This window comes from Pimephales promelas, chromosome 1 (genome assembly GCF_988280905.1).
Source record: "Pimephales promelas chromosome 1, fPimPro1.hap1.1, whole genome shotgun sequence".
Classification (NCBI taxonomy): Eukaryota; Metazoa; Chordata; class Actinopteri; order Cypriniformes; family Leuciscidae; genus Pimephales; species Pimephales promelas.
The window spans coordinates 1535595-1563495 of NC_142769.1; the positions used below are offsets into that span (position 1 = coordinate 1535595).

Below are 27901 nucleotides of genomic sequence, written 5' to 3' on the forward strand. Positions count from 1 at the left end.
GATAACACGCCACCTGACTCGAAAGTGGCTTATATGTTTACGCAAAAGTCATGATGTCATGTTGGTTAAAACATACTGGCACCATGCTAATTCATGTTAACGATATGCTAAAAATGCTTGCAACATGCTAATACGTGCTAAAATACATGCTAACAATGTGGTAAAAAAATGCTATAAAAATGTTAAAACATGCTAGGATCATGCATTTTACTTTCTCCGAGTCAAATCTTTAATCTTTCGAAGTTATGCTAAACTTTGAGACCTGGCCCTGTCAAGCCAACATCAAACTTATTACACTCCTGATCTAGTTCTTCTCATTGACTGGGTCATGTATTTTCTGGGGTGTGTGTTCATGCCATGGGAGAGTGTTGTGGGGGCTGGGAATGGGATCGCAGGCTCTTCACACACACACACATGTGCTGTCACTCAAGTCTGAGACACGAGGAGCGAGAGACGCAGAGTCTTGCTCAAACTTGGCTCAGTCTTCACACACTGTTGCATCTCGAGTGTTTGGTTTATTGGGTCAGAAGCCGACGATGAGGGCCGTTGCGGTACTGAGTGTGTTACTGACCGTTGTGTGTCAGGTGAGTCGACCTTCACCTATTAACTCAAGGCTATCCATTTCAGTTTTCAATTGTACAGTGAGATTATAGCGCAATGCTAATATAATATTAAAAGATATGGCGCACATATGGGGGGGGGGGGGGATTACTTATGACAGTTCAAATTGTTTTGCTTTTTAAACTCCTATGAAATATAATATGATATATTATTATTTGCTTGTGATAAATTTAATAATTACAGCATGAGATTAAATGTTAGAAGCTGTAATCAGATTATGGTTTGACTTATCGTGCGTTCATTTATTTTTGATTAGCGTTAGTTTGTTGAAGTGGTTACCGTTTTGACCTTGCTTGGGTCACATCTGCTAAAATCATCTTTAGTAATTGATTGTCAAGTTTGTCTTCAACTGGTTGGTCAGATGTATATACGGTTATTAATGATCTAAACACGTGTCAATTCTGACTAATTGAATGATGACAGACATAATAATGATAAGATAAATACGTCTGGTTTGAAGCTTGTTTGACGTTACCGTTTCAAGGTCAAGAATCATGAAGACAACGAATGAGAATGCAAACAAAGTCGAATATTTGATCTGAACTGGTTAGATTTGCAATGAGACGCAGATTCTGAAATGCGAGATTTGTTCTGGAGTCGCCAGACTTTCATCATGCGATGCATAAACAGCAGAAAGTTTCCTTTCTTATTTATGAGCAATTCAAGAACAATTGCATTAAGTTAAAACGACCCATTTTCCTGAAAGCATTAGCTATTATCATAAACTTAAAGGGATAGTTCACTTTGAAATTAATTTTTGGTATGTTTTAGCTTATCTCAAGGGCATCCAAGATGTAGGTGTCTTTGTTTCCACAGTATTTTCAATTTTTATATTTTTAGGTCAAACCGTTCGTGTCTGTCAGTCATATAATGCAGGTCTATGGTCACCACCTCAAAGAGCATGTACAGAGAAATCCAAATTAAACATGATTTAATGACTCGTAAATGTAAGTACACATTGATGGCCTAAGACACGAAACGAGCGGTTTGTGTGAGAAAGTTTAGGCTCCAATTGTCACTATTAACTAGATGCATATTACTAGGATATTCGCTGTTTATTAGTACTTATAAAGCACATATTAATGCCTTATTCTGGATGACCATATTCTACATCCATTAATCCATAAATTTACTTAATAAGCAATTAAGAGTTAATTGAGGCCAAAGTCGTAGTTCATAGTTAGTTAATAGTAATTTAATCTGAAGTTTGACCAACCAATCAACTCCAAGTACAACTATGCAATATGATCACAAAATCTGTAACATATTTTTGATAATATTTAAATAAATGAAGATGTTTTTTTCACCGCTGTCTTTGTTGAGAGGAAAGCGCACAGCACATATTTACATATTCATCTAAACCCTGTATAATGGGGCCTTAAGACATTTTTATTATTAAACTCCGGAGGAAATGCGTGTTTTGCTGAGGAGAATAACTATTCAGACACACAATTCATTTTTTTTCCGATTGCACTTTATTTTACCGTATATGTGCACTAATGCTCAATAATTAATTGGTTTGAGTAGGACAAACTTATTAGTTCAGTCAAATGAACTTTTATGAGTATTTAGCAGTTTCTTTTTCTTTCAAGTTCACAGAACTGATATATTTTAAGAAGAATTATTTCCTTTAATTTTGACGAAATTAAGTTTAACTGAAACAGCTGATATGTTTATTTCCCAGCATGTTTTGCCGAAGGCACTCGAAAGGGGACAGTAAATGCTAAAATGAAGTGTTTTTGTGCAAGATTAATTTTAAGTGAGAGTTTAATTTAGTTGTGAGCAATGTTTTTATGCTAATTTAGAAGGATTTCTGTTAATGTTGGTTTTAGTTACCATCATGGTGACAAATGGTGATTGAGGCCTTGATTTGAGAGCAGAAGTCCTTTATATCTCTGCATTCGCACAGCAAGTGCTACTGTACTAACAATTTAGTATGCTAGCAAACTAGCTTTTTAAAGCTATAGCCAACTTTATACTAATAAAAGAGTTCACATTGAGATTACATGAAAGTTTTTAGTTAAACCAATACGTATACCCAAACATTTCAAGTTAAGAACAATTAGTATAAAATCTGCCAGTTCTGCTTACTTAAACTTTGAATTTCTTAACTTAAAAAATTGAGGCAACTGATTGCCTTGTATTTTTTGAGTTTTGCCAACTTATTTGGGTTTACAGAAGAAAGTAGGGTAATATAAGGTAAATTAAGGTATATAAGGTTCTGCACAGTAAGTTATTACCCAGTTATTGTAATTACTTTCATAAGTACATGTACATGGGGAACAGGACTGTACAGTTTTTCTTCTATTGGTGTAATTCTGTAAGAAACAATTCTGTGCACACCTGAGAATGTGCAATACATGAAGATGATCACACTCCACATCATTGTCCCAACCTGCTGATGAACTGATAGTCTTCTTCTAATTCTGTTCTTCTTTGGTTATCACTGGTAATGTAATTTAATTAGCTAAAAGTCTCTGGTGTTTCTCTGGGAGAGGCTCATGTCTCACGAGAGCTTTGAGAGTCACACATGCCTCTGTGAGGTCTTGCTAATACGCAGCTGTTCCCAGATGCAGACTCGACCCCGTGTGTCTGACATGGTAATCTTGTCGGTGGAAATAGGAGGGCAACGTTCCCAGGCCACGCATCGAGCAGACACTCTTAACAAAGCAGCTGGGGAGAGTCCGTCATCCTGGAAACTCTGTGTTTCTCCCGCTCCCACACATTAGATTAGGGACGGCGTTCACTGACAGTTACTACAGTGATTTCCGGTTTGAATCAGTGTGACATGGCAGCATTCTGGTGTGTGTGTGTGTGTGTGTGTGTGTGTGTGTGTGTGTGTGTTCAATGCCTCACATGTTCCTTCCTGGATGACATCAGGATCAGTTACTGTAAAATAAACCACAAACAATCTCTAAAATCAAATAATTGGTAAGTAAGTTAGTAAGTAAGTATGCAAGTACATTAGTAAGTAACCAAGTAAGTTAGTAAGTATGTTAGTATGTTAGTAAGTTATTAAATAAGTTAGTAAGTTAGTTAATAACTTAGTAAGTTAATAAGTTAGGAAGTTATCAAGTTAATTAGTAAGTAAGTAAGTTACAAAGTAAGTTAGTAAATAAGTTAAGTTAGTAAGTAAGTTAGTGAGTAAGTTAGCAAGTTAATTAGTAAGTAATTAAGCAAGTTAACTAAGTACGTAAGTTAGTTAGTAACTTAGTAAATAAGTTAGTAAGTTGGCAAGTTAGTGAGTAAGTTTGCAAGTTAATTAGTAAGTTAGTAAGTAAATAAGTAAGTTAGTAAGTAAGTTACAAAGTAAGCAAGTTAACTGAGTTAGTACGTAAGTTAGTAAATAAGTAAGTAAGTTTGTAAGTAAGTTGGCAAGTTAACTAAGTTAGTACATAAGTAAGTTAGTAAATAAGTTAGTAAGTAAGTTACTAAGTAAGCAAGTTAACTAAGTTAGTACGTAAGTTAGTAAGTCAGTAAATAAGTAAGTTATTAAGTATGCAAGTTAACTAAGTTAGTACGTAAGTTAGTTAGTAAGTTAGTAAATTAGTTGGTAAGTAAGTTAGTAAATAAGTTAAGTTTGTAAGTAAGTTAGTGAGTAAGTTAGCAAGTTAATTAGTAAGTTATTAAGTTAGTAAGCAAGTTAACTAAGTACGTAAGTTAGTAAGTTTAAGTAAGTTAGTAAGTAAGTTATTAAGTTAGTAAGTTGGCAAGTTAGTAAGTTAGTGAGTAAGTTTGCAAGTTAATTAGTAAGTTAGTAAGTAATTAAGTAAGTTAGAAAGTAAGCAAGTTAACCGAGTTAGTATGTAAGTTAGTAAATAAGTAAGTTAGTAAGTGAGTTAGTAAATAAGTTAGTAAGTAAGCAAGTTAACTAAGTTAGTACATAAGTTAGTAAGCAAGTTAGTAAGTAAGTTCGTAAGTAAGCAAGTTAACTAAGTTAGTATTCAAGTTAGTAATCAGTAATTACTGTAAGTTAGTAAGCAAGTTAGTAAGTAAGCAAGTTAACTAACAGCATCACCCATGCAGAGATCAACTAAATGCCACTTTACCTGATCATACTGATTTATTAATTATGAGGTCAACATATACAAGCTTGCCTTAACCCACAAAGCTTCCACACTGTAAAAAGTGATCAGTTGACTTAACTTGAAAAATGAGGAAACCTGTTGTTTTTTTTATTAAGTAAATATATTTCATGCGTAATCGAAAAAAACAAGTAACATGGAATTTTCAAGTCTAAATTTATTCATTTTTTTTCCCCAATTAAAACAGTACATTTATTTACTTAATAATTTTGATGTAAGGGGTTTACAAATTTCTTTTAAGTGAAACACACACTCACACACACACACACACACACTAAAACGAGTCCAGAACTCTGTATGTGTTCCACCTAATGTGTTCCACACTTCTTCTCCTCTTCAGAAATGTAGTGTATCTGATTGTGTTAGTCACGCCTCGGACCAGCTGACCGTGCCGTTCTGTGTGTGTGTGTGTGTGTGTTTAGGAATGTCTTACTCTGGTAAAAGTTGAGCTAAACTGGGTGAGATGTGAGTGTGACACAGAGAGCAACAACTGTGAACTGGAATTTTTTTCCCCAAAGCGCTGAAAGAGCCGATGGTTGCGCTTTCTTGGTGCCGTCCTGAAATAAAGAGCCTGATTTTTGTTGGATAGTTGAACGTGAGGTTTGCGACACCTGTTGTCTGAAGAGTATTTTCAGCTCTGAGTCAGATCAGTGCTTCCCCGGAGCAAATGTTTTCACATTCGGCTCTGGAGGATCAGGTTTCTCTCCGATTTTAGGTTACACTTTGTTTCGATGATCCACTTTAAACATTATAAGTAACTTTCATGTTAGTAGATGTTAGGTTAGGTTTAGAATTAGTGTCTAAAGTGGACCATCAAAAAATATTTGATTTTAAAGTCAAGCTTGATCTGATTCAACCAATCAGATCAACGTGTGATCAACCAGTGGATCTCGGAGCTGAGTGAGTAAGTGGAGGCGGGGCTCATTTGCATATTCATAGAACTGTGCATACTAAATTAGCCAAGGGTGTCGAGTTACATTCAAGACAATTTAAGATATGATGCATTTCTTCAAGGGATAAAAAACGTTTAAATATGTCATTTTGGTGATCAGTTTTAATGGATAAAATCATTGACTTTTAAAGATTTTGAGTTCATATAAAATGTTCTGTATTTGGTCAAATCTGAGAGATTGAGAGATGCGAGATCACTGTGTTTCTGAGGAGAACGCATGAAGGCAAAAGTCTCACTCTCTCTCTGGAGTTACTGATGCTGCGTATAAAAAGCTCATATTAAACAGCAACTGAATAAAAGACCTGAGATTAATGCCTGTCCTGAATGAGGTGAAGATTGCATTAGCAGACTCTCTTGAAAGCTCATGACAGAAGTAGCAAATGTGCAGCTCTGTTAAAGACATCAAGAGACCTCCAGTCAACACAACCCCTCCAGTCTCAAATGTCCAATCGCACACCACAGGATTCTGTTAAACGCTATTACAGGTGAAACTCCAAAAATTTGAATATCGTGCAAAAGATATAATTTTGATGCTTATGAAAACCCCAAATTCAAAATCTCAGAAAATTTGAATATTACATGAAATCAATAAAAAAAGGATTTTAAATACAGAAATGTCGGCCCTCTGAAAAGTATAATCATGCATATGTATATAGTTATATATATTAATAAATAGATTAGTTTCACCTTTTAATTTGAACATTACATGAACTGTCGCACAATATTCTAATTTTCACCTGTTTATACTTAATCTTATTAAGCGCAAAGTTCATAGTAAGTAACCCCGAAAGATCATTTAAATGTAGTATTGTGTTAAATTAAAAAAGAAGACATTACACAAAGTAGCTTTAATTTTTGGAGTTTCACCTGTGTATAAATATAAATATAAGTATAAATATCAGAATTCAGCTACCATAGTTACTCAGAGGTCAACATCGCTGTTTAAAGTTCGATAACATTTTTAGGGATGCACCGATATGAATATTTTGGCCGATACCAATAACCGAAATGTCGGCCCTCTGAAAAGTATAATCATGCATATGTATATAGTTATATACACTAAATATATTAGTTTCACCTTTTAAGTTGAATTACTGAAATACATGAACTTTTGCACGATATTCTAATTTTTAAAGTTTCACCTGTATATTAATATTAGGGCTGTCTTGTGATTCATTATTTTGTAATCTAATGAATCACATGATTGCTCAACTGAATTGGCTTGATGAGCAATTAGCTCAGAAAGATCATTTAAACTCATTATTGTTTTAGATGAGAAAAGCTTTAGAAATAAATATTTTGATTCATACACATAAATGCACTTTTAAGGCTACAAAGTGTCCATAAAAAAGCTGTTTAATTCAGCTCACAGGTTGAATATCAATGAAAATATGAAATTGTTCTCTATATGAAACTAAACTGCTTTAAGGAGTGAGTCATTGAATCATTCATTCAACCAACTCGGATTCATTCTGGAACGAGGCCAGTGAATGTGTCGTTATGAATGAGTCACTGAATCGTTGACTCACTCGATTCGTTAACACATTCTCTTTGACACGCATTGTGTCGGTGTGTGTGTGAGAATTCTGTCACTGCGTGTCGAATTTTGTCACTAAAGCACGTTTAGCAGCTGACCTCTGACCTCTGTCAGGTGCAGTAAACCAGAATGTGTTTCAGAGCGACAGCCGACAGGCCGTGAGTGGACAAAACTGAGCCTGTTTCCCCACTGAACAGCTGTGTGTGTGTGTGCTGAAAGTAATGTTCTCATACACTTATCTGCATGTTATTTACCATTGTAATGGAAAACTTTTTATGCGTTTTGGTCATTCATTTACACAACAACAACGTTTTGGTGGCCTGAAAATGCAAAGTTTTAAAACAGGTTTAAAAATGCATGTTGGAAACAAAAGCACTGTGTTTGAGTCGCTTAACATGTGCATTTAAAAACATCTTTCCCAAACAGGCTTGAAAAACTCAGATAAAACATAAATGTAGTTGTGTGTTTATTAGGAATGATTTGTGTTGTCTGCCTCTTTTTTTCTTTTTTCACTTTCAATTTACAATCCAGGGCATCACAAAGATGTGTTCAATTCATTTAGCAGAGATACAGTTCTTTGGGCTTTTCGATTTTTTGTTTGTTTGTGTGTGTCGCTGAAGAGCCTCCAGAGTCTGATCGCTGTGTGTGTTTTGTCACAGGTGAAGTCGAGCGATCTGAACCCATGGAGACTCAGGAGCGCTGGTCCACTGGTCAGGGTGAAGAGAGACTGGGTCATCCCACCCATCCGAGTATTAGAAAACGGCAAACATCTCCCTGAAGATCTGGTCCAGGTAAACCAGCGGCCCTCGTCACTCCCCAAAACACACTTCTCTAATTGATATGGAAGATTGTTTCTGCCACAGAATAAAAAATAGAAAATGCAATATTGCAAATTTTTACCTCACAATTCTGACTTTTTTTTCTCACAATTGCAAGTTTTCAATTAAATTGTAAGATATAAAGTCTGAATTGCGTGATATAAAGTCAGAATTGCGCGATATAAAGTCAGAATTGCGTGATATGAAGTCAGAATTGTGAGATATAAAGTCAGAATTGCGTGATATGAAGTCAGAATTGCGTGATATAAAGTCTGAATTGTGAGATATAAAGTCGCAATTACGTTTTATAGTCAGAATTGCGAGATATAAAGTCAGAATTGCATGATATGAAGTCGCAATTACATGTTATAGTCAGAATTGCTTGATATAAAGTCTGAATTGTGAGATGTAAAGTCACAATTGCGTGATATAAAGTTGTAATTACGTTTTATAGTCAGAATTGCGTGATTTAAAGTCGCAATTGCGTGATATAAAGTCTGAATTTTGAGAGGTAAAGTCACAATTGCGTGATATAAAGTTGTAATTACGTTTTATAGTCAGAATTGCGTGATTTAAAGTCGCAATTACGTGATATAAAATCTCAATTACGTTATAGTCAGAATTGCTTGATATAAAGTCTGAATTGTGAGATGTAAAGTCACAATTGCGTGATATAAAGTTGTAATTACGTTTTATAGTCAGAATTGCGTGATTTAAAGTCACAATTGTGTGATATAAAATCGCAATTATGTGTTAGTCAGAATTGCGTGATATAAACGCAAACGACTTACGATATAACGATATAAACAATATAAACGACTTTATATCACGCAATTCTGTGTTATAGTCACAATTGCGTGATATAAAGTCTGAATTGTGAGATGTAAAGTCACAATTGCTTGATATAAAGTCGCAATTACGTTTTATAGTCAGAATTGTGTGATTTAAAGTCGCGATTACGTGATATAAAATCGCAATTACGTGTTAGTCAGAATTGCGTGATATAAACGCAAACGACTTACGATATAACGATATGAACAATATAAACGACTTTATATCACGCAATTCTGTGTTATAGTCACAATTGCGTGATATAAAGTCTGAATTGTGAGATGTAAAGTCACAATTGCGTGATATAAAGTCGCAATTACGTGTTATAGTCAGAATTGCGTTATTTAAAGTCGCAATTACGAGATATAAAATCTCAATTACGTGTTATAGTCAGAATTGCGTGATATAGTCGCAATTACGTTATAGTCAGAATTGCTTGATATAAAGTCTCAATTGTGAGATGTAAAGTCACAATTACGTGATATAAAATCGCAATTACGTGTTAGTCAGAATTGCGTGATATAAACGCAAACGACTTACGATATAACGATATGAACAATATAAACGACTTTATATCACGCAATTCTGTGTTATAGTCACAATTGCTTGATATAAAGTCTGAATTGTGAGATGTAAAGTCACAATTGCGTGATATAAAGTCGCAATTATGTGTTATAGTCAGAATTGCGTGATTTAAAGTCACAATTACGTGATATAAAATCGCAATTACGTGTTATAGTCAGAATTGCGTGATATAGTCGCAATTACGTTATAGTCAGAATTGCTTGATATAAAGTCTGAATTGGGAGATGTAAAGTCACAATTGCGTGATATAAAGTCGCAATTACGTTTTATAGTTAGAATTGCGTGATATAAAGTCGCAATTACGTGTTATAGTCAGAATTGTGTGATTTAAAGTCGCAATTACGTGATATAAAATCGCAATTACGTGTTAGTCAGAATTGCGTGATATAGTCGCAATTACGTTATAGTCAGAATTGCTTGATATAAAGTCTGAATTGTGAGATGTAAAGTCACAATTGCGTGATATAAAGTCGCAATTACGTGTTATAGTCAGAATTGCGTGATTTAAAGTCGCAATTACGTGTTATAGTCAGAATTGCGTGATTTAAAGTCGCAATTACGTGATATAAAATCGCAATTACGTGTTATAGTCAGAATTGTGTTATAAAGTCAGAATTTCATGATTTTATATTGACAGTTGAAAGTTTTTATCTCGCAATTCTGACTTTATATTTGACAATTCTGAATGAATATATCAATTGTGAGATAAAAAGCAATTATCTTTTAAAATGTTTTATTCTGTGGCGAAAGAAGCTATCATAAATTGAATGTCAATGTCTTTTTGAAAATATAACTAGCCAGGAATGAATCTGAAATAGATTGGGAGCATCAACAGACACACTACATACAACAAAAAGTTGGAACACAGTATAATTTATTTAACTGTACTGATATAGATTCTATTAAATGCACCACAGGACATGTTGCTCTATTTTAAAACTGCATTCACGTAAACTGTACAAACAAAGCGTTTGGTTACACACACATGGCAGTCTATAAATCGAGCATTAGCGCTATCCTCGACAGGTAGACTGTGTACCATACGGCTTTAACATGTTCCTGTCCACTCGTGCAGATTAAATCAGACAAGGTTTTCACCGGAGAGGTGATATACAAGCTGGAGGGACCCGGCGTTGACCAGGACCCCAAAGGCCTCTTCGAAATTGATGATAAAACAGGATGGATCAAGAGCAAAGTGCCCCTGGACAGGGAAAAACACAAGAGTTTCAAGGTAAACATGTTTTTTGAAACATTAAAAGGGGATGTATGTAAACATTAGGGTTGAACGATATATCGATACTGATATATGCAAAAAAATGGAAAACTTTTCGATATATCGGTACCGATATATGGTTATTTTTAATGTTATCCTTATCGGCCTGATAAGAAAATTTGGCTGATATATAAAAGCTCAAGAATAATGTATGCTGAAAACGGACGTCTAAAAATGACATCGAAAAGACGTCACTGCGACGTCACATTGCGCAGTGGGTGTGGTCTCAGACTCACTGTGGCATTAGCTGGATGAATCATGTGATATCTCTGAATAACTCTATGTATGTGTATCCTCAGCTCAAAGCCTTTGCTCTCTCACCAAGCGGAGAGCGACTGGAAAGTCCCACAACCATTGAGATCTACGTTCTGGATCAGAATGACCACCGGCCCGAATTCACCCAGAAAGAGTTCATCGGCACCATCCCCGAGTTCTCGGTTCCAGGTAATGTGTAACAAAATATGTAAATAAACATTTAATGAAAAAAACAACGTTGGATTTTTATCCCTAAATCAAGTTATTTAGCACAATGTCTAGGCTGTTTATTTCCATGTTCCACGTTCATGTTAGATATTATACAAATCTTCTTCACACTTCAGCATACTTTAAAAAAAACTGTATTTATAACGGAAGTGATATGCGTTAAAAAGAATATACTTTATTGAAAACTGAATGTAATTTTTTCAGACATTAAAATTCAATGCGATTAGTTGAACATACGAGTGTTTTTGTCTCACTTAAGTTTTACTTAATTACTTCTTTATTTGTAATTTCATAATTACTGATACTGTGTTTTAAATAAGGTTTCCACAATTATTAAAACATTCATTTAAAATGTACTTTAAAGTTGACGTTATTACAAAGTGCACTTTAAAATTGTGTTAAGAAAACTTAAGTGTAAACTATTTGCTAGCATGGCCATAAACATTTAGAAAAATTACATTTACATTTACGCATTTGGCAGACGCTTTTATGGACTATGACACACAAGTCAAATAGACCACTTTTTGATAAAATTATTGTACAATGTAGTTCGATAATATTTTTATTTTATGATACTAAATTATATTTACGCAGTAGTAATAATTTTAAGCATTAAATTTCCAAATTGAATTGTCATAAATCTGGATTGCTTTTAAGCAACAGACTGAAGTTTGATCTCTTTTTAAAGACGACTCATGGCGAACTATTGCTGAAGTGAAAAAAGTTTATAACTTGAAAAATAAAATGTTACATGAAAAATACCATTTTAAATTTTATAAGTTATATATTTTTCCAAAAACAAGTTCTACACTAAAACCGTAAGAAAATCAAAGTTGTGTTCCAAATTTGAGCTTGATATCTCAAAAAAATGAGCTTTCAGTGAGATGCGCAGTACCAAACGCTTCCACTAGAGGAAATTCGCCCATTCATTTCCAATGCGCTCATTCCTGACCACAGAAAACACAAGTGTAACTATTTTTTTCAGGACCATCTAACCTGTTCCAATCATGTCCATTATTTTTGTTCGCAAAACTAAACGTACACATTTTAGGTCAAACATGACATCGAGTGTTAACCGTGTTGGTGTGTGATCAGGAACGTCAGTGATGCAGGTTACAGCCCAAGATGCGGACGATCCACTGACGGAGAACGCAGCTCTGAGCTTCTCCATCACCGCGCAAGAGAGTATCCCTCCTCACAGCGTCAACAAGACCATGTTCGGCATTAACAACACGACTGGAGTCATCTACATACGAGATGTGGGACTCGACAGAGATGTGGGTTATTATTTCTGTCTCTTATAAATGAACAGCATTAGGGGTGTAACAAAGCGCCCTCATCTTACGACTCGATACATATATGATCACGATACAATATTATGGCGATACTCCAAGACATATGTGCTGTTAAAGGAGCTGTATGCAAGATTGTGGCCAAAACTGGTACTGCAATCACCCACGAGGTTGCCAGATATGCTGCAGTATCCAGCAGGAACGTAGGCTGCTACAAGAAGCCAGTTGCAGCTCAATGCAGTACATGAGATCCATGGGAAGGAGTCGGATCAAGATCCAAGGGGTGGAGATGGGTGGGATTAGGGTTGGGTTTAGGGATTAGGGGGTGGAGTTAAGTTGGGAGGAGTTGGATCTGGATCTGACTCCTCCCCGTGGATTTCATGTTCTGCAGTGAGAACCATCTCCAAGAAGCTTTCAATGGCAAGTGACGAGTCCTACACATTTGAGTTTCTTTCTTTTTGAGTTAATTATTTATTTCGGACTTTGTCACGAAGTATTTCGGATTCATATCGAGTTTTTTTGTGGTTTCGCAACGTTAGACATTTTTTTTATCCGATTCCGACACGTTAGTATCTGCAGCCGTAGTAACTAGAGAAGAGCTGGCAACCCGAATGTCGCAACACTTCCGACTCCGTGATTGGTAAACACAACATGACATCATCAACATCAGTCGAGGGCTGCGACAAAGTATTTCGGATACATATCGAGTTTTTTTCGCAACGTTAGACTTTTTTTTGATCCGATTCCGACACGTTAGTATCTGCAGCCGTAGTAACTAGAGAAGAGCTGGCAACCCGAATGGTAAACACAACATGACATCATCAACATCGATCGAGGGCTGCGACTGCACTTTTTAAATGACAATATCCTGGCCGGACTACTGTTGTCAGTGATATTAGTATTTCAAATGAACATTTCTTAATGTCTAGTGACATATCAGGGAAAATTTATGATTAATTGAAATAAATGTCTTGCATACAGCTCCTTTAATGCTAAATTTGATAGTACATTGTGTGTAAATGAATATTCTTGGACACCAGAATAACAATATTCATGATTCTGAAGCTGAAAAAATTATTATTTTGCACTCTTTCACTGGCTAGATATGTTTAAAATAATTTCTGCCACTTTATACTTGTAACATCAGACATTTGGCATTATCAGGACTCAAAAATATTCCCTCGTTTCATTATTATTATATTCATCATTAGTGGTTTAATGTACTTCTGACACTTAAACTCTGAAAACTTTTTTTCGCATAAAAGTAATTTTAATTTTTGGTGAACTATCCACAAAGCATGTTGTTTTCTGATATCTTGTGACCTGACTATGGAAAATGAGCCATCCCCTGTTGTGTGGTCAGGTGGTGCAGTCCTTCAGGCTTCGTCTGCAGGTCGCTGATATGTCAGGAATGGGTCTATCCTCCGCTGGTCGAGCCATCATTCACATCGCTGACATTAACAACCACGCTCCCAGATTCCAGCCCACCGTGGTATGAGGAGACCGACTGCAAACACAGTCTGTGACGTTCAATTACTTTAGAATCATCTCTTAATGTTTGCTAACCATGGAAATTTCAGTAAGGACCTCATTTAGGACTATTAAAAACTATTACAAAATTACATTTATTAAATGCATAATCATATCTTAAAGGAGTAGTTCACTTTAAAAAAAAAACTTTTGCTGATGATTTACTCACCCCCATGATGTCATCCAAGATGTCCACGTCTTTCTTTCTTCAGTCGAACAGAAATTAAGGTTTTTGATGAAAACATTCCAGATTTTCTCCATATAATGGACTTCAATGGGAACCAAACGGTTCAAGGTCCAAATGAGAGTTTCAGTGCAGCTTCAAAGGGCTTTAAACGATTCCAGACGATGAATAAGGGTCTTATCAAGCGAAACGATCACTCATTTAATAAATAAATAACAAAGTGTAAGTTTTATAAGCTCAAATGCTCGCCTTGCTCTGTTCTGTGATGCGCGTTCGTGACTCTCCTGTTCATCAAAATGAACGAATCTTTTTCCGAGTCGTTTGGTTCATTCAACGAACGAATTGACTCGGAAAAAGATTTGTTAATTTTGATGAACAGGAGAGTCACGAACGCGCATCACAGAACAGAGCAAGGTGAGCATTTGAGCATTTGACCAATCGTTTCGCTTGATAAGACCCTTAATCATCGCCTGGAATCGTTTAAAGCCCTTTGAACAGTTTGCACTGAAACTCTCATTGGGACCTTGAACCGTTTGGACCCCATTAAAGTCCATTATATGGAGAAAATCCTGGAACCTTTTCATCAAAAACCTTAATTTTTTTTTGACTTAAGAAAGAAAGACATGGACATCTTGGATGACATCATGGGGGTGAGTAAATTATCAGCAAAAGTAAAAAAAACAAAACAAAGTGAACTACTCCTTTAACTACAGATACAGAAGCATCCTACAAAAAAAAAAAAAAATTTATTTTTTTTTGCACGGTCTGTGATGTTCATCCGATCTGTTGTCTAAACACCGCAGTACTACATGAATGCAATGGAGAACAAGCTTCTGCCGGAGGTGGGCCGGGTCAACGCCACAGATAAAGACCAGAGAGGGGGAGAGAACTGGAGGATCAAGTACACCATCGGAAAGGGAAATACTTTAGGAAACTTTGCCATCCGCACAGACCCAGTCTCCAACCAAGGCATCATTTCTGTGGTTAAGGTGAGATTACAGAAACCAGTGAGGACCACGGCGTCACGCTTAAAAATACAGGGTTTTCACAGCAAAAGAACCATTTTGGGTTCCCCTAAAGTGGTGAAGATCCAGCTTTTAGTGTTGTTTATACAAGTAGCCTAGACTGTGATAGAAAACTGTTTTTTAAATCATTACTTTTGAACATTTTCATGCTGAGAAACTGACAAAAAAGATTTAAAAATCATAATATTACTTAATCCTTCCTGATAACTATAAGGAAATAAGGTACAATGAAGTTCCCCAACATGTGAACTGCATCTGGATCAAATAATATTGTGGTAATTGCATAAAGTATGAGGTGCAATTTTCTACAATCTGTTGCCACGTGAAAGCTACATTCTCTCTAACCGATTCCTCCTTTAGTAAACTGTCACTGTAAAAAAATATTGATGGTTTAACTTAAAAAAGTAAGTAACCTGGTTGCCTTAAAATTGTAAGTTCATTGAACTGGAAAAAGTGAGTTAATACAATGAAGGAGATTAATTTAACCATCAGAAACTCAAAATTATATGTTATCTGAACTAAATAAATTATTTAAGTTGATTTGACAAAAGAAAAAATGTTGTGATTACTACACTGTAAAAATTTTTTGTTGGTTTAACTTAAAAAAGTAAGTAACCTGGGTTGCCTTAAAATTTCAAGTTGATTGAACTGGAAAAAGTGAGTTAATACAATGAAGGAGATTAATTTAACCATCAGAAACTCAAAATAATAAGTTATCCCAACTAAATATATGATTATAAAGTTGATTTGACAAAAGAAAATATGTTGTGATGATAAATCGTGAAAATATTTTTTACAGTGTAGAAAACAGTGAACATCTGTGGCATGTCTTCACTGTTATACGGTAGGGGGCGCTATTACAAAACCTTTGAAAGACTGCAGAAATCAGGACCAAAACAGATGAAAAATGAGCAGAAACAAGCGATTGAAGCATTACTTATGCACATTGTATACTTTAAAAGTCTAATTTTTGTTGAAAATATTGCTTTTTTATGTAACTTATCTACATGCAGGTGCTGATTAAAAAAGAATGCATGAAGCTAGAATAGAACATTGATTTCTTTTTTTAAAGTTCTGCTCTGTTTTTTCTTTTGATACATTACATGCAATAAAATAATCTGGGAGCCATGAAAGTTTTGTGTAAATTATCATAAATTCGCTGGCTATCCTCTATGAAAAATATATTAAAAACTAAAAAGTTTTCAAAGGCGGCTTTATAATGTAGGGGGCGGGGCATTTCAGATTCTAGAGAGCGTTTGATTGGACAGGAATCTGACGAGAAGCTGAAGTGCAGAACGATGGACTAAATTTTGAATGCGAATATCTACAAAATGTGCGATTGTTTTAGAGCACACCAGTTTATTACAAAAAGTCAGAAAAAAAATGTACAAAAGCTGTTACCGGGACAGGACTCTTTCAAAATGTATTTGTACCTTATTAAAAAAAAATAAAAATAATTTAATTTCACCATAAATGTTATCTTTTTTCATTTTTACAGGTGAAACTCAAAAAAATGAGAATGTCGTGCAAAAGTTTATTTATTTCAGTAATTCAACTTAAAAGGTGACTCATTACATGCAAAGTGAGATATTTCAAGCCTTTATTTGTTATATAATTTTGATGATTATGTACAGATATGAAAACCTTTACACAATATTCTAATTTTGAATTTGGGGTTTTCATATCTGTAAGTCATAATCATCAAAATTATAACAAATAAAGGCTTGAAATATCTCACTTTGCATGTAATGAGTCTATATAATATATTAGTTTCACCTTTTAAGTTGAATTACTGAAATAAATGTACATTTTTCGAGGAATCAACATTAAAGGATTTGCGGTTATATTAATTCATCCCTCTTTTTCCGTCTCCGTTCAGTGTGTGAATGTGTCCGTATGTATGATTTTAAATTCAGTGTCTCTGCTCTCTTGCAGCCGCTGGATTACGAGTCTCAGGCTGAATATGAGCTGGTTGTAACAGCAGAGAATGAAGTCGAGCTTAAAGCCCCGTACGAACAGACACACAGCGCGACGGTCACCGTCAGAGTGATGAATGAAAACGAGGCCCCGATCTTCTACAAAAACCCCATTAAAATCACTGTCCCGGAGTCAGTTGCTCCCGGTACGGTGCTGGTCTCGGATATCGCTCATGATCCGGATAATGCCAAGCTGAGGTGAGGCTCTCTTCACCAGCATCACATCTATACCTGATGAAGCCGTGGTGTAGATGTCAGTTCTGGATGCAAGCAATCATATCCCTAAGCTTCTGTAGTAAAAAGAGTACATTTACTTCTAAATCTGATTTATAACAAGCTATGAGTAAAAAGAGAGTAAAAGAGAGTAAAAAGTGAGCTTAACTTTATTGAATGTGCTTCAAATCTGAAAAGTATATGTCTAACAAAACTATAACTGCAGAAAATACAGTAGTAATAAAATAAAAGGCTGTTTAAATGTCCTTAAAAAGAGTACATACAATTAATAAAAAAGTGCACTTTGTAATAATGTCTATTTAAAAATCCATTTACTTAAAAGTTCATTTAAAATAATAGTTTTATGTTTTGTCACGCTTCAAAGACGTACACATATTTTGATATTTAAAGCCCAGTATTTGTCTGAAACATGCCAGCAATGCGATGATAAATACTAGGAACACTCTAGCAACCATCCAAAACAAACTGGCAAACACATAGCACCACCCTAGCAACCATCCAGATTACCCTCGCAACTGCATTTCTACACCCTAGCAACCACAAAGCAACAAGCCCAAGAACCCTAGCAATCGCATAGCAACACCCCATCAACCACATAGAATAGCAACACCCTAGCAAACCCCCAGATTACCCTCGCAACTGCATAGCAACACCTAGCAACCACAAAGCAACAACCCCAAGTATCCTAGCAATTGCATAGCAACACCCCATCAACCACTTAGAATACCCTCAAAACCACATAGCAACACCCTAGAAACCACCCAGAGTTCCATAGTAACGGAAGAGCAACACCCTAGCAACCCTTATTTACATAGTGCTTTATACAATACATATTGATTCATAGCAGCTTTACAGAGATAACAAGAAAATGATGCATTTCGGCTGTTGTTCATTTGAAGTCAGTTCACCACAACCACCCGAGTACCTTAGCAACCGTAGTACATAGCAACACTCTAGCAACTACCCCTAGTAGATGCTGCATAACAACCACCCAGAATAACCTTAAAACCGCATAGCACTCTGGCAACCACCCAGAGTTCCCTAGTAACTGAAACGCAACACCCTAGCAACCACCTTGAGTACCTTAGAAACCACACAGAATGCCCTTGAAACCGGTTTGAAACACCCTAGCAATCCCCCCCCCCCCCGAGTACCCTAGCAACCACATAGCAACCACCCAGAATTCTCTAGAAACCGTATAGCAAATGATTTGTCTGAGACTTAAAACCTTCTACTGAGCTTTGAGAGTTCCTGAGTTCCCTAGTAACTGATGTGCAACACCCTAGCAACCACTTTGAGTACCTTAGAAACCACCCAGAATGCCCTTGAAACCAGTTTGAAACACCCTAGCAACCCCCCCCCCCAGAGTACCCTAGCAACTGCATAGCAACCACCCAGAATTCTCTAGAAACCGTATAGCAAATGATTAGTCTGAGAGACTTAAAACCTTCCAACTGAGCTTTGAGAGTTCCAGAGTTCCCTAGTAACTGATGTGCAACACCCTAGCAACCACCTTAAGTACCTTAGAAACCACCCAAAATGCCCTTGAAACCACTTTGAAACACCCTAGCAACCCCCCACCCCCCCTAGCAACCGCATAGCAACCACCCAGAATTCTCTACAAACCGCATAGCAAATGCGGCAAATAAACTTTCTCTCTTTAAAAACTTAAACCATATTTTAAGTAATTATGCAATTACATATAAAGATATACTGAAGTCCTACTTAAGTGGGTCGAAAACACTCTTAAGTTCACTTAATTGCTAAATTCATTTTCATTTTACGGTAAATAACAGTGTCTGAAAACTGTACATTCAGTTTGCACACGCGCATGTATAATTCTATTATTTCCGTAATAAATAATCTATGCTAAAGTGCACTTCGTTTCCATAAGGAAAAGCCTAATCTACTGTATGTCCTACACTTAGAACTTAAAAAAGGTGTTTTTGTTCAGGTTTGAGCTCCTCCAGGATCCTGAGCGCTGGTTGGCTATTGACCGTGAGACTGGGCAGATCACGACCAGAACAACCTTCGACATCAGATCTCCTCGCGTCAGGAACAACATCTACTCCGCCGTCGTGAAGGTCACGGATCAGGGTGAGCACCTCACACCGCAGACAGACGCGGCCGACTGTGTCTGAGTAAAAACGCTGATGTTTTCTCTGCTTCCAGACGCCGATGGCATCTCTGCGACCGCGACCCTGGAGGTCAGTCTGTGGGAGACCAATGATTACCCACCGGAGCTGAGGCCGGCGAGCGGGCCGCTGTGCAGCGACTGGGACAGGGATCGACTGGGCCTGATGATCAGCGCCGTGGACCAGGACATGTCTCCTCAAGCTGACCCCTTCACCTTTCACATCCCTGACCTGAACACAGCCGCCAACTGGACCATCATCACTCTCAATGGTAACACTTAATACATCATTTATATGCACAGGTGCAACTCGAAAAATTTGAGTATCTAGAATATCTATAAACATTACATGCAAAGTGAGATATTTCAAGCCTTTATTTGTTATAATTTTGATGATACGAATATGAACGCTGATTAAATTAACGCAGTTATGAAGTGTCTATAATTGCTGTTCGATTCTCCATTTTGAATCAAATTTCAATGATCATAGATTTTAAATATATGCATATATCGAATTGAAGAAGAAAATTGAGAATCGAACTGCAGAGAAATGAACAGCCGCTACTGTTAGTCCCATTCGAGATGGAGTTATTAAATAGAGAATCGATTTGATTTGAATCGTGACCCTAAGAATCGTTTTGAATCTATTTGTGACCCCAAGAATCGTTTTCAATTAAACAGTTTCCCCCAAGAATCGATTTGAATCGAATCGTGACTCCATCAATTGATTTGAATGGAATCATGACCCGAAGAATCAAATCACGAAACACAAATCAATTTGAATCGAATCGCGACCCCAAGAATCGTTTTGAATCGAATCGTGACCCCAAAAATCTTTTTGAATCGAATCGTGACCCCAATAATCAATTTAAATCGAATCGTGACCCCAATAATCAATTTAAATCGAATCGTGACCCCCAAGAATCGTTTTGAATTGAATCGTGACCCCATGAATCGATCTGAATCGAATCGCGACCCCCAAGAATTGTTTTGAATCGAATCGTGACCCCAAAAATCTTTTTGAATCGAATCGTGACCCTAATAATCAATTTAAATCACAAATCAATTTGAATCGACTCGCGACCCCAAGAATCGTTTTGAATCGAATCGTGACCCCAAAAACCTTTTTGAATCGAATCGTGACCCAAATCAATTTGAATCGAATCGCGACCCCAAGAATCGTTTTGAATCGAATTGTGACCCCAAAAATCTTTTTGAATCGAATCGTGACCCCAATAATCAATTTAAATCGGATCGTGACCCCCAAGAATCGTTTTGAATTGAATCGTGACCCCATGAATCGATTTGAATCGAATCGTGACCCCATGAATCGATTTGAATCGAAACGTGACCCCAAGAATCATTTTTGAATCGAAACATGACCCCATGGACGATTCGAATCGAATCGTAAACCCCAGAAACGATTTGAATTGAATCGTGAGCCCAAGAATCGATTTGAATTGAATTGTAACCCCATGAATTGATTTGAATCGAATCATGACTCAAAGAATCGATTTGAATCGAATTGTGACCCCAATAATCAATTTAAATCGAATCGTGACCCCCAAGAATCGTTTTGAATTGAATCGTGACCCCATGAATCGATTTGAATCGAATCGTGACCCCAAGAATCGATTTGAATCGAATCGTGAACCCAAGAATCATTTTTAAATCGAAACGTGACCCCATGGACGATTCGAATCGAATCGTAAACCCCAGAAACGATTTGAATTGAATCGTGACCCCAAGAATCGATTTGAATTAAATCGTAACCCCATGAATTGATTTGAATCGAATCATGACCCAAAGAATCGATTTGAATTGAATCGCGACCCCAAGAATCAATTCGAATTGAATCGTGACCCCAAGAATCATTTTGAATCTAATCGTGACCCTATGAATCAATTTGATTTGAACCGTGACCTCAAGAATCGATTTGAATCGGATTCCCACCCCTAGTGTTCAGGATTCAGTTGTCAGTAAGGGATCTAGCCCTGTTAGAGATGGAGCTCACTCACAGTGTTTACTCTTGTGTTTTCTTCTGTCCGTCCCAGAGACCCATGCGGTTCTCCAGCCGCTGATAGACATAGAGAGGGGGGACTTCTCTATTCCTGTGGCCGTTTCGGACTCGGGCTCGCCGTCTCTCTCCTCCAGTGCGCTGGTCAACGTGACCGTGTGTCCCTGTGACAGTTTCGGGGACTGCAAGAGCGCCACCGCGGCCATCTTTGGAGCCAAAGTGGGAATAAGCTTCATTGCCCTTATGATTATTATGGGAAGCGTCGCTTTTCTCTTGTGTAAGTTTAGTTTAATTCATTTTATATTGAACAATATTATTGTTCTGCCTGCATTGACACCATTATATGAGATTTGAACTGAGCTGGACGATGACATCACGGTTTTCTCCAGAGCGACTATGGCCACACACACACATATATATATGTACAGGTGAAACTCGAAAAATTACAATATCGTGCAAAAGTTCATGTATTTCAGTAATTCAAATTAAAAGGTGAAACTAATATATTTATCATATATAACTATATACAAATGCATGATTATACTTTTCAGAGGGCCGACATTTCTGTATTTAAAATCTAATAAATTTGGGGTTTCATAAACTGTAAAACATAATCATCAAAATTATAACTTTTGCTTGATATTCAAATTTTTCGAGTTTCACCTCTCTATATATGTATATATATATATATATTTGAAGTAAATTAATAACTTTTTGTACAACAAAAAATAACTTTCTTAAAGGAGTAGTTCACTTTTTAAAAAAAACTTTTGCTGATAATTTACTCACCCCCATGATGTCATCCAAGATGTCCATGTCTTTCTTTCTTCAGTCGAAAAGAAATTAAGGTTTTTGATGAAAACATTCCAGGATTTTCTCCATATAATGGACTTCAATGGGGTCCAAAAGACAGTTTCAGTGCAAACTGTTCAAAGGGCTTTAAACGACTCCAGACGATGAATAAGGGTCTTATCAAGTGATTTAATAAATAAATAGCAAAGTTTAAGTTTTATAAGCTCAAATGCTCGCCTTGCTCTGTTCTGTGATGCGCGTTCGTGACTCTCCTGTTCATCAAAATGAACAAATCTTTTTCATTTTTCATCTTTTTCTGAACTTTGAGCTTATAAAACTTAAACTTTGTTATTTATTTATTAAATGAGCGATCGTTTCGCTTGATAAGACCCTTATTCATCGTCTGGAGTCGTTTGAACAGTTTGCACTGAAACTGTCTTTTGGACCTTGAACCGTTTGGTTCCCATTGAAGTCCATTGTTTCCAATGCTTTCAAGTGAACTACTTCTTTAAGCTGGACTGTGATGCTATTTTCTTTCAACACAAACTTTGTTGCATTATTTTCCTGATTTATGTGCATATGCCTAACCATACCCCTAATAAGCCGTATTATACACATGATATTGGCTATAATAAAAGCATGTGTGTGTTCAGTCCTGCTGGCGCTCACTGTGGCGCTGAGGGGTTGCACGAGGCAGAACATGGGCAAGCGAGGGAGTTTGCTAGTCGGAGCGTCTGACGAGGACATCCGAGACAACGTCTTCCATTATGACGAGCAGGGGGGCGGAGAAGAGGACGAGGTGAGAGGGATACTAATTATCTGAAATAATGATATATTATGTAAAGGTCATACAATAGAGCAGAGGGGAAAAATATCTGCAGTATACAGTATGTGTTCATTTATCAAAATGTTCATTATATCGACAGCAGAGGACATTTTTACAGTCACTTTTGTATTTTATTTTTTACAATCGCTATGACGCATTTCTCAATCCTTAGGTCACTTTGAGCTCAAAAGCAGTGTATGTGGGCTAATATAACAATACTTTCTCTGGCACAAAGGTGGATTTAGACATATCCGTGACGGAAATACAGTCATAATCTTTTATTACCCGTCATTTTAATGATAATAAGCCATTAGGCTCTGTTTTTGTTCACAAACGTACAGGACAAGCATGTATGCGATAATGCATTTATTTATTTATTTATTTATGAAGAGACTGAGTCACTTTTCAGGTTTCATCGTGAACGTTTGTCCAGCTTTGTCTACTTTAATGAAGTTCTTAGCTTTCAAATTCTTTCCAAAGCTTGAAGAAATTGTTGGTTTGTTGTGTTTTTTGTAGTGAAATACCTAAAGCTGTTTCCGTCCAATAGGACGCATTTAATATCGATTTTCTGAGGAACCCAAGTGACACGGTCCCTGTGCCAGCCTCATTTTTCCCTCAAGACTGTGGCCTTCCCAGAGGAAAACAACCTCTGAGAAAAGATGCCCCCCATAACCTGCCTTCTCCTACATATCCACGCAAAGCCCCCGGAGACCCGACCGACATCGAAGACTTCATCAATGTTGTAAGAGACTTTTCTTACAGTCCCGCTTTATATTAAGTGTCTTTAACGATGTACTCGCATTTAAACGGATCATCTTTTGTTACGGTGTAGTTATACATTTAAGGAACAAGTGAAATGTACTTACAATAGGCTTTGGGGTTAATTACATGTAGTTGTGTACAATTTCTATTCGTAACATTTAACGTGTGGTCTTTAATGCAAATACACACACTGTAAATAAATATTGTTGGTTTAACTTAAAAAATGTAGTAAGTAACCTGGTTGCCTTAACTTTAAGTTCATTGAAATTGAAAAATTAAGTTAATACAATGAAGGAGATTGATTTAATAATCAGAAACTCAAAATATTATGTTATCTGAAGCACATAAATTATCTAATTTGATTTGACAGAAGAAAAAAACGTTATGATAACAAATCATGATTTTTATTTTTACAGTGTAGTAGTTAAAGAAATCCTAATATAAAGTGGAATAATAGTCAGTCTGAAATATTTGTGGGTAATTCACAGGAAAACTCCTTAAGTATTTAATTTTCAAAAATACCAATTTTCTTTAAGTACCACCATAATAAAAAAATAATAATAATAATTATTATTATTATTTTAATTATTTATTATAATTATTTTATTTTAATAATAATTTATTAAGTACCACCATAACAATAATGAGACACCGCAATAGTTATTCTCCTGTTATCCACAGTCCTGAATATGAGATTTATTAGTTGTTTCTCATTACTAATCCAAAAGAAAGGGTTGTTTAACTCTGTTAAAGCAAGTTTAAAATTTAGTGTTTGAAATTTTAAATCAGGATATTGTGATATCAATTGAAGTATTTAGTAAAAAAAAAAACAGTGAATATCATTTAAATTTATAAAATAAAATAAAATAAATGACCCGTTTTATGACCCATAAAGATGCAATGAATAGGAATGCACACACACTCTTAAAAATGCTGGGTGGTTTCAACGCAACGTTGGGCCAAATAGACTTGAATACACCTCATTCGTGCGTCAAGTTCACGCGAATTGAGCGTCTGGCACATTAAGCGCGTTTCGCGCGAACGATTTAGTAAGTGCTATTTGTGCATTCACGCGTTTGACGCAAATTCGCGTTAGTTGAAAAATCTGAAATTTGCCGTCAATTCGCGCTGCGTTAACCAATCAGGAGCCTGTTGCTTGCTCACGTGACGCGCGTAAATTTCGCTTCAAACTTTTGTTTTTACGCGTGTCAGTTAAGCGTCAAACTAGACGCGAATTTGACACTCTATTCACGTCCGGTGTGAACGCACAGATCGATTTGAAAACCGAATGCACTTTCTTCGGTGACAGTTTCCCTGTTTTCCGCTTGACCTGAACAGGGCCTGGACGCCGCCGACACGGACCCGAACGTCCCGCCGTACGACACAGCGCTGATCTACGACTACGAGGGCGACGGCTCGGTCTCGGGAAGCCTCAGCTCCATCGCCTCCATGGGCTCAGATGAAGACCAGGACTACGACTACCTCAACGACTGGGGGCCTCGCTTTAAAAAACTGGCTCACATGTACGACCCACGATAGACGGCGCACGGATTCTGCCGTTCAAGACGTCCAGATACTCTCAAACATCTCAAAGGGGAGGTTTACAGAATTGATAAATGGACTATATATTCCCCAGTGATATGATTTAGCTAAAGGTCATCAGTGTCAGAGGAGAGAGAAGGTCATGGATCAGGGAAGTATTTCAACATGATGCGACAGGTGTTGTGAAAGCACCAACTGTGGAGAGAGGAACCAAACCGATTAGACATGGTGCACACAGGGATGCCTTGTTCATAAAACGTTTGTCAAGTTCTTGGGGGATTATTTTAGCTGATGACCAATACTGAGGTTTGCTGAGCATGTGTAAATGGACAGAACGAAGCACCCCAAAATGAAACCGATACGCTTACTCACTCATAACTGGCATTCTAAACCCATATGACTGTCATGGAACACAAAAGGAGTTTTTTTTATTATATTTTGTTGAATTTCAGAGCTGCTCTTTTGTATATGCTCTTTTTTTTAATGTACACATACATGCATGCTTCCATTAAATCACCATTTTCAAAATCATAATAAAACTAACTAGTAGAGCCAGACCGATATTATCGGCCGATATTAGGCATTTTGCAAAATTATAATGGCCGATAAATGAATATTTAAAAAATAAAATAAAAACGGACGAAACACGCTTCAATCATCTCTCCTTAGCCTGTTATATTGAAAATGTATGTTTTACAATTTGCAGTATGATGTCATCTATTGCTAAATTATGGCTTATCATAGACTAGCTAACCACAAAGCTAGCTAACGCCACTATCATCAGTGGAAGACCGCTAACGGTAATATTAATGAGCTTGGAAACCACAATGAACTTGTAATAATTACTGTATTTATAACTAGCATATCTCTAGTTAAAGTCCCTGCATTGTAAAATGTAAGTAATACTTGCGAGGAGTGAACATTTAGACATTTATCTTGTGCAGAAAAGTTAGCTTTTCTTTTACACGTGTGTGAAATCCAACAATATTTAATAAATTATTATTATTTTTTTTTTAAATATCGGCCGATATATCGGAATATCGGATTTTAAAACCCAAAAATATTTGTATCGGTATCGGCCTTCAAAATTCTTTATCGGTCGGGCTCTACTAACTAGTAAAAAAACAAAAACTCCACACGGCACAGATGTGGGCCGGATCTGGGCCGACACCATGTCGGAAAACAAACTACAATTGAACAAAGACACAAATGAAATAGACCTACCTGAAAAACTTCAAGCACTAGAAATAAGAAATACTTCGCAAATTGTATATCAAGTAATCAAATTTATAAAAACAATGCATAATCTTCAACATTGTAAAGTAAATATACATTTATTCGTATTAAGTGATTCAGTGAAGAGCAGTAAAGCGATTTTCTGTTCATCTTTTGTTGTTTGATCAACATTAATGACAGACGCACAGGTTTATTAGGCTTCTGTCACTTTAAGAACGAATGCACGGATCTAATAGACTGTTACACATGCGCTTTTTTCACTCAAGACATGAATGACGGTGTTTACGAGGACATTTTGACATGAGTATGTGTATTTAACAGTTAGACGTCAAAAATAATTTCTTATAATATGTGAAAGTGCCAATGAGATCTTTTAAACCTTATGTAATTTAAATAAAGCATGTTTGAGTCAATACTGTATTGATTCTTCAGGAATGTCTTTTTTAAGATTTATAGACTGAAAAAAATGACTTTTTAAACGTGATAACTTTGTTTTTCATTATTTTTATATATGACTAGTATATTGTGTAATATGTAATATTATTTTATTTCTTGCCTGCGATTTAACTTCAAAAGTATCTGAGACATTTAGAAAGCCTTAATATTAGTAATACTTATTTTAATATGCAGCGTAACACAGTTTGCCAAATTAATAATGCTTCAAATGTATATTTTTTTTGTTTTCCCCTTCAGGAACAAAATTTTACATAATTACACAATACCTATTATTATTACAGTTATTATTTTGTTTTGCTTCTCAATTTTGATTATAGTTTTGTTTTTAATATTTATTTCTTAAGAAAATGTAAAATTCTGTCATTATCTTTAGTTATGAATAAAAGATTGGAATGATACCCGTCTGTATTTTTAATAGGGATTCGTGATATATCGGATTCGGTATCGGCCGATATATGCTCATTTTTAATGTTAGCGTTATCGGCCTGATAAGAAAATTTGGCCGATATGTTAAAGCTGATAAATAATGGATTATTTTCTCCAGCTGAGATACTTCACATGCGCACTGATGTTTTGAAGTGGTTGAAATATGATTGGAATTGCTTCGAAAATACAGTTTGTCTGTAATATCGGCTACATAAAATTATCAAGAGAACATTATAATTGTGTGCTTTGGATATAGGATTTAATATTGGGACTTTTGTTTTTGT

The 27901-nt window shown here is 36.2% G+C and overlaps 1 protein-coding gene across 1 annotated transcript; it reads left to right on the forward strand.

The window, feature by feature from the left end:
- The first annotated feature begins 458 nt into the window (after positions 1-458).
- cdh15 (cadherin 15, type 1, M-cadherin (myotubule)) lies at positions 459-27148 on the forward strand. The gene is made up of 14 exons (XM_039690754.2): positions 459-584; positions 7855-7986; positions 10505-10660; positions 11002-11146; positions 12281-12462; positions 13841-13969; positions 14995-15180; positions 17152-17390; positions 19381-19523; positions 19599-19832; positions 21615-21854; positions 23023-23168; positions 23743-23937; positions 25296-27148. The coding sequence occupies exons 1-14, from the start codon at positions 537-539 to the stop codon at positions 25494-25496; spliced, it is 2376 nt and encodes a 791-aa protein (XP_039546688.2). The 5' UTR covers positions 459-536; the 3' UTR covers positions 25497-27148.
- Positions 27149-27901: the final 753 nt, after the last annotated feature.

What these genes read in the sequence shown, in the direction of transcription:
- cdh15 (XM_039690754.2), top strand. Translation starts at nt 537, where the DNA reads ATGAGGGCCGTTGCGGTACTGAGTGTGTTACTGACCGTTGTGTGTCAG. An exon ending in TACTGACCGTTGTGTGTCAG is followed by an intron (nt 585 to 7,854) that starts GTGAGTCGACCT and finishes GTTTTGTCACAG; the next exon opens with GTGAAGTCGAGCGATCTGAA. An exon ending in AAGCGTCGCTTTTCTCTTGT is followed by an intron (nt 21,855 to 23,022) that starts GTAAGTTTAGTT and finishes GTGTGTGTTCAG; the next exon opens with TCCTGCTGGCGCTCACTGTG.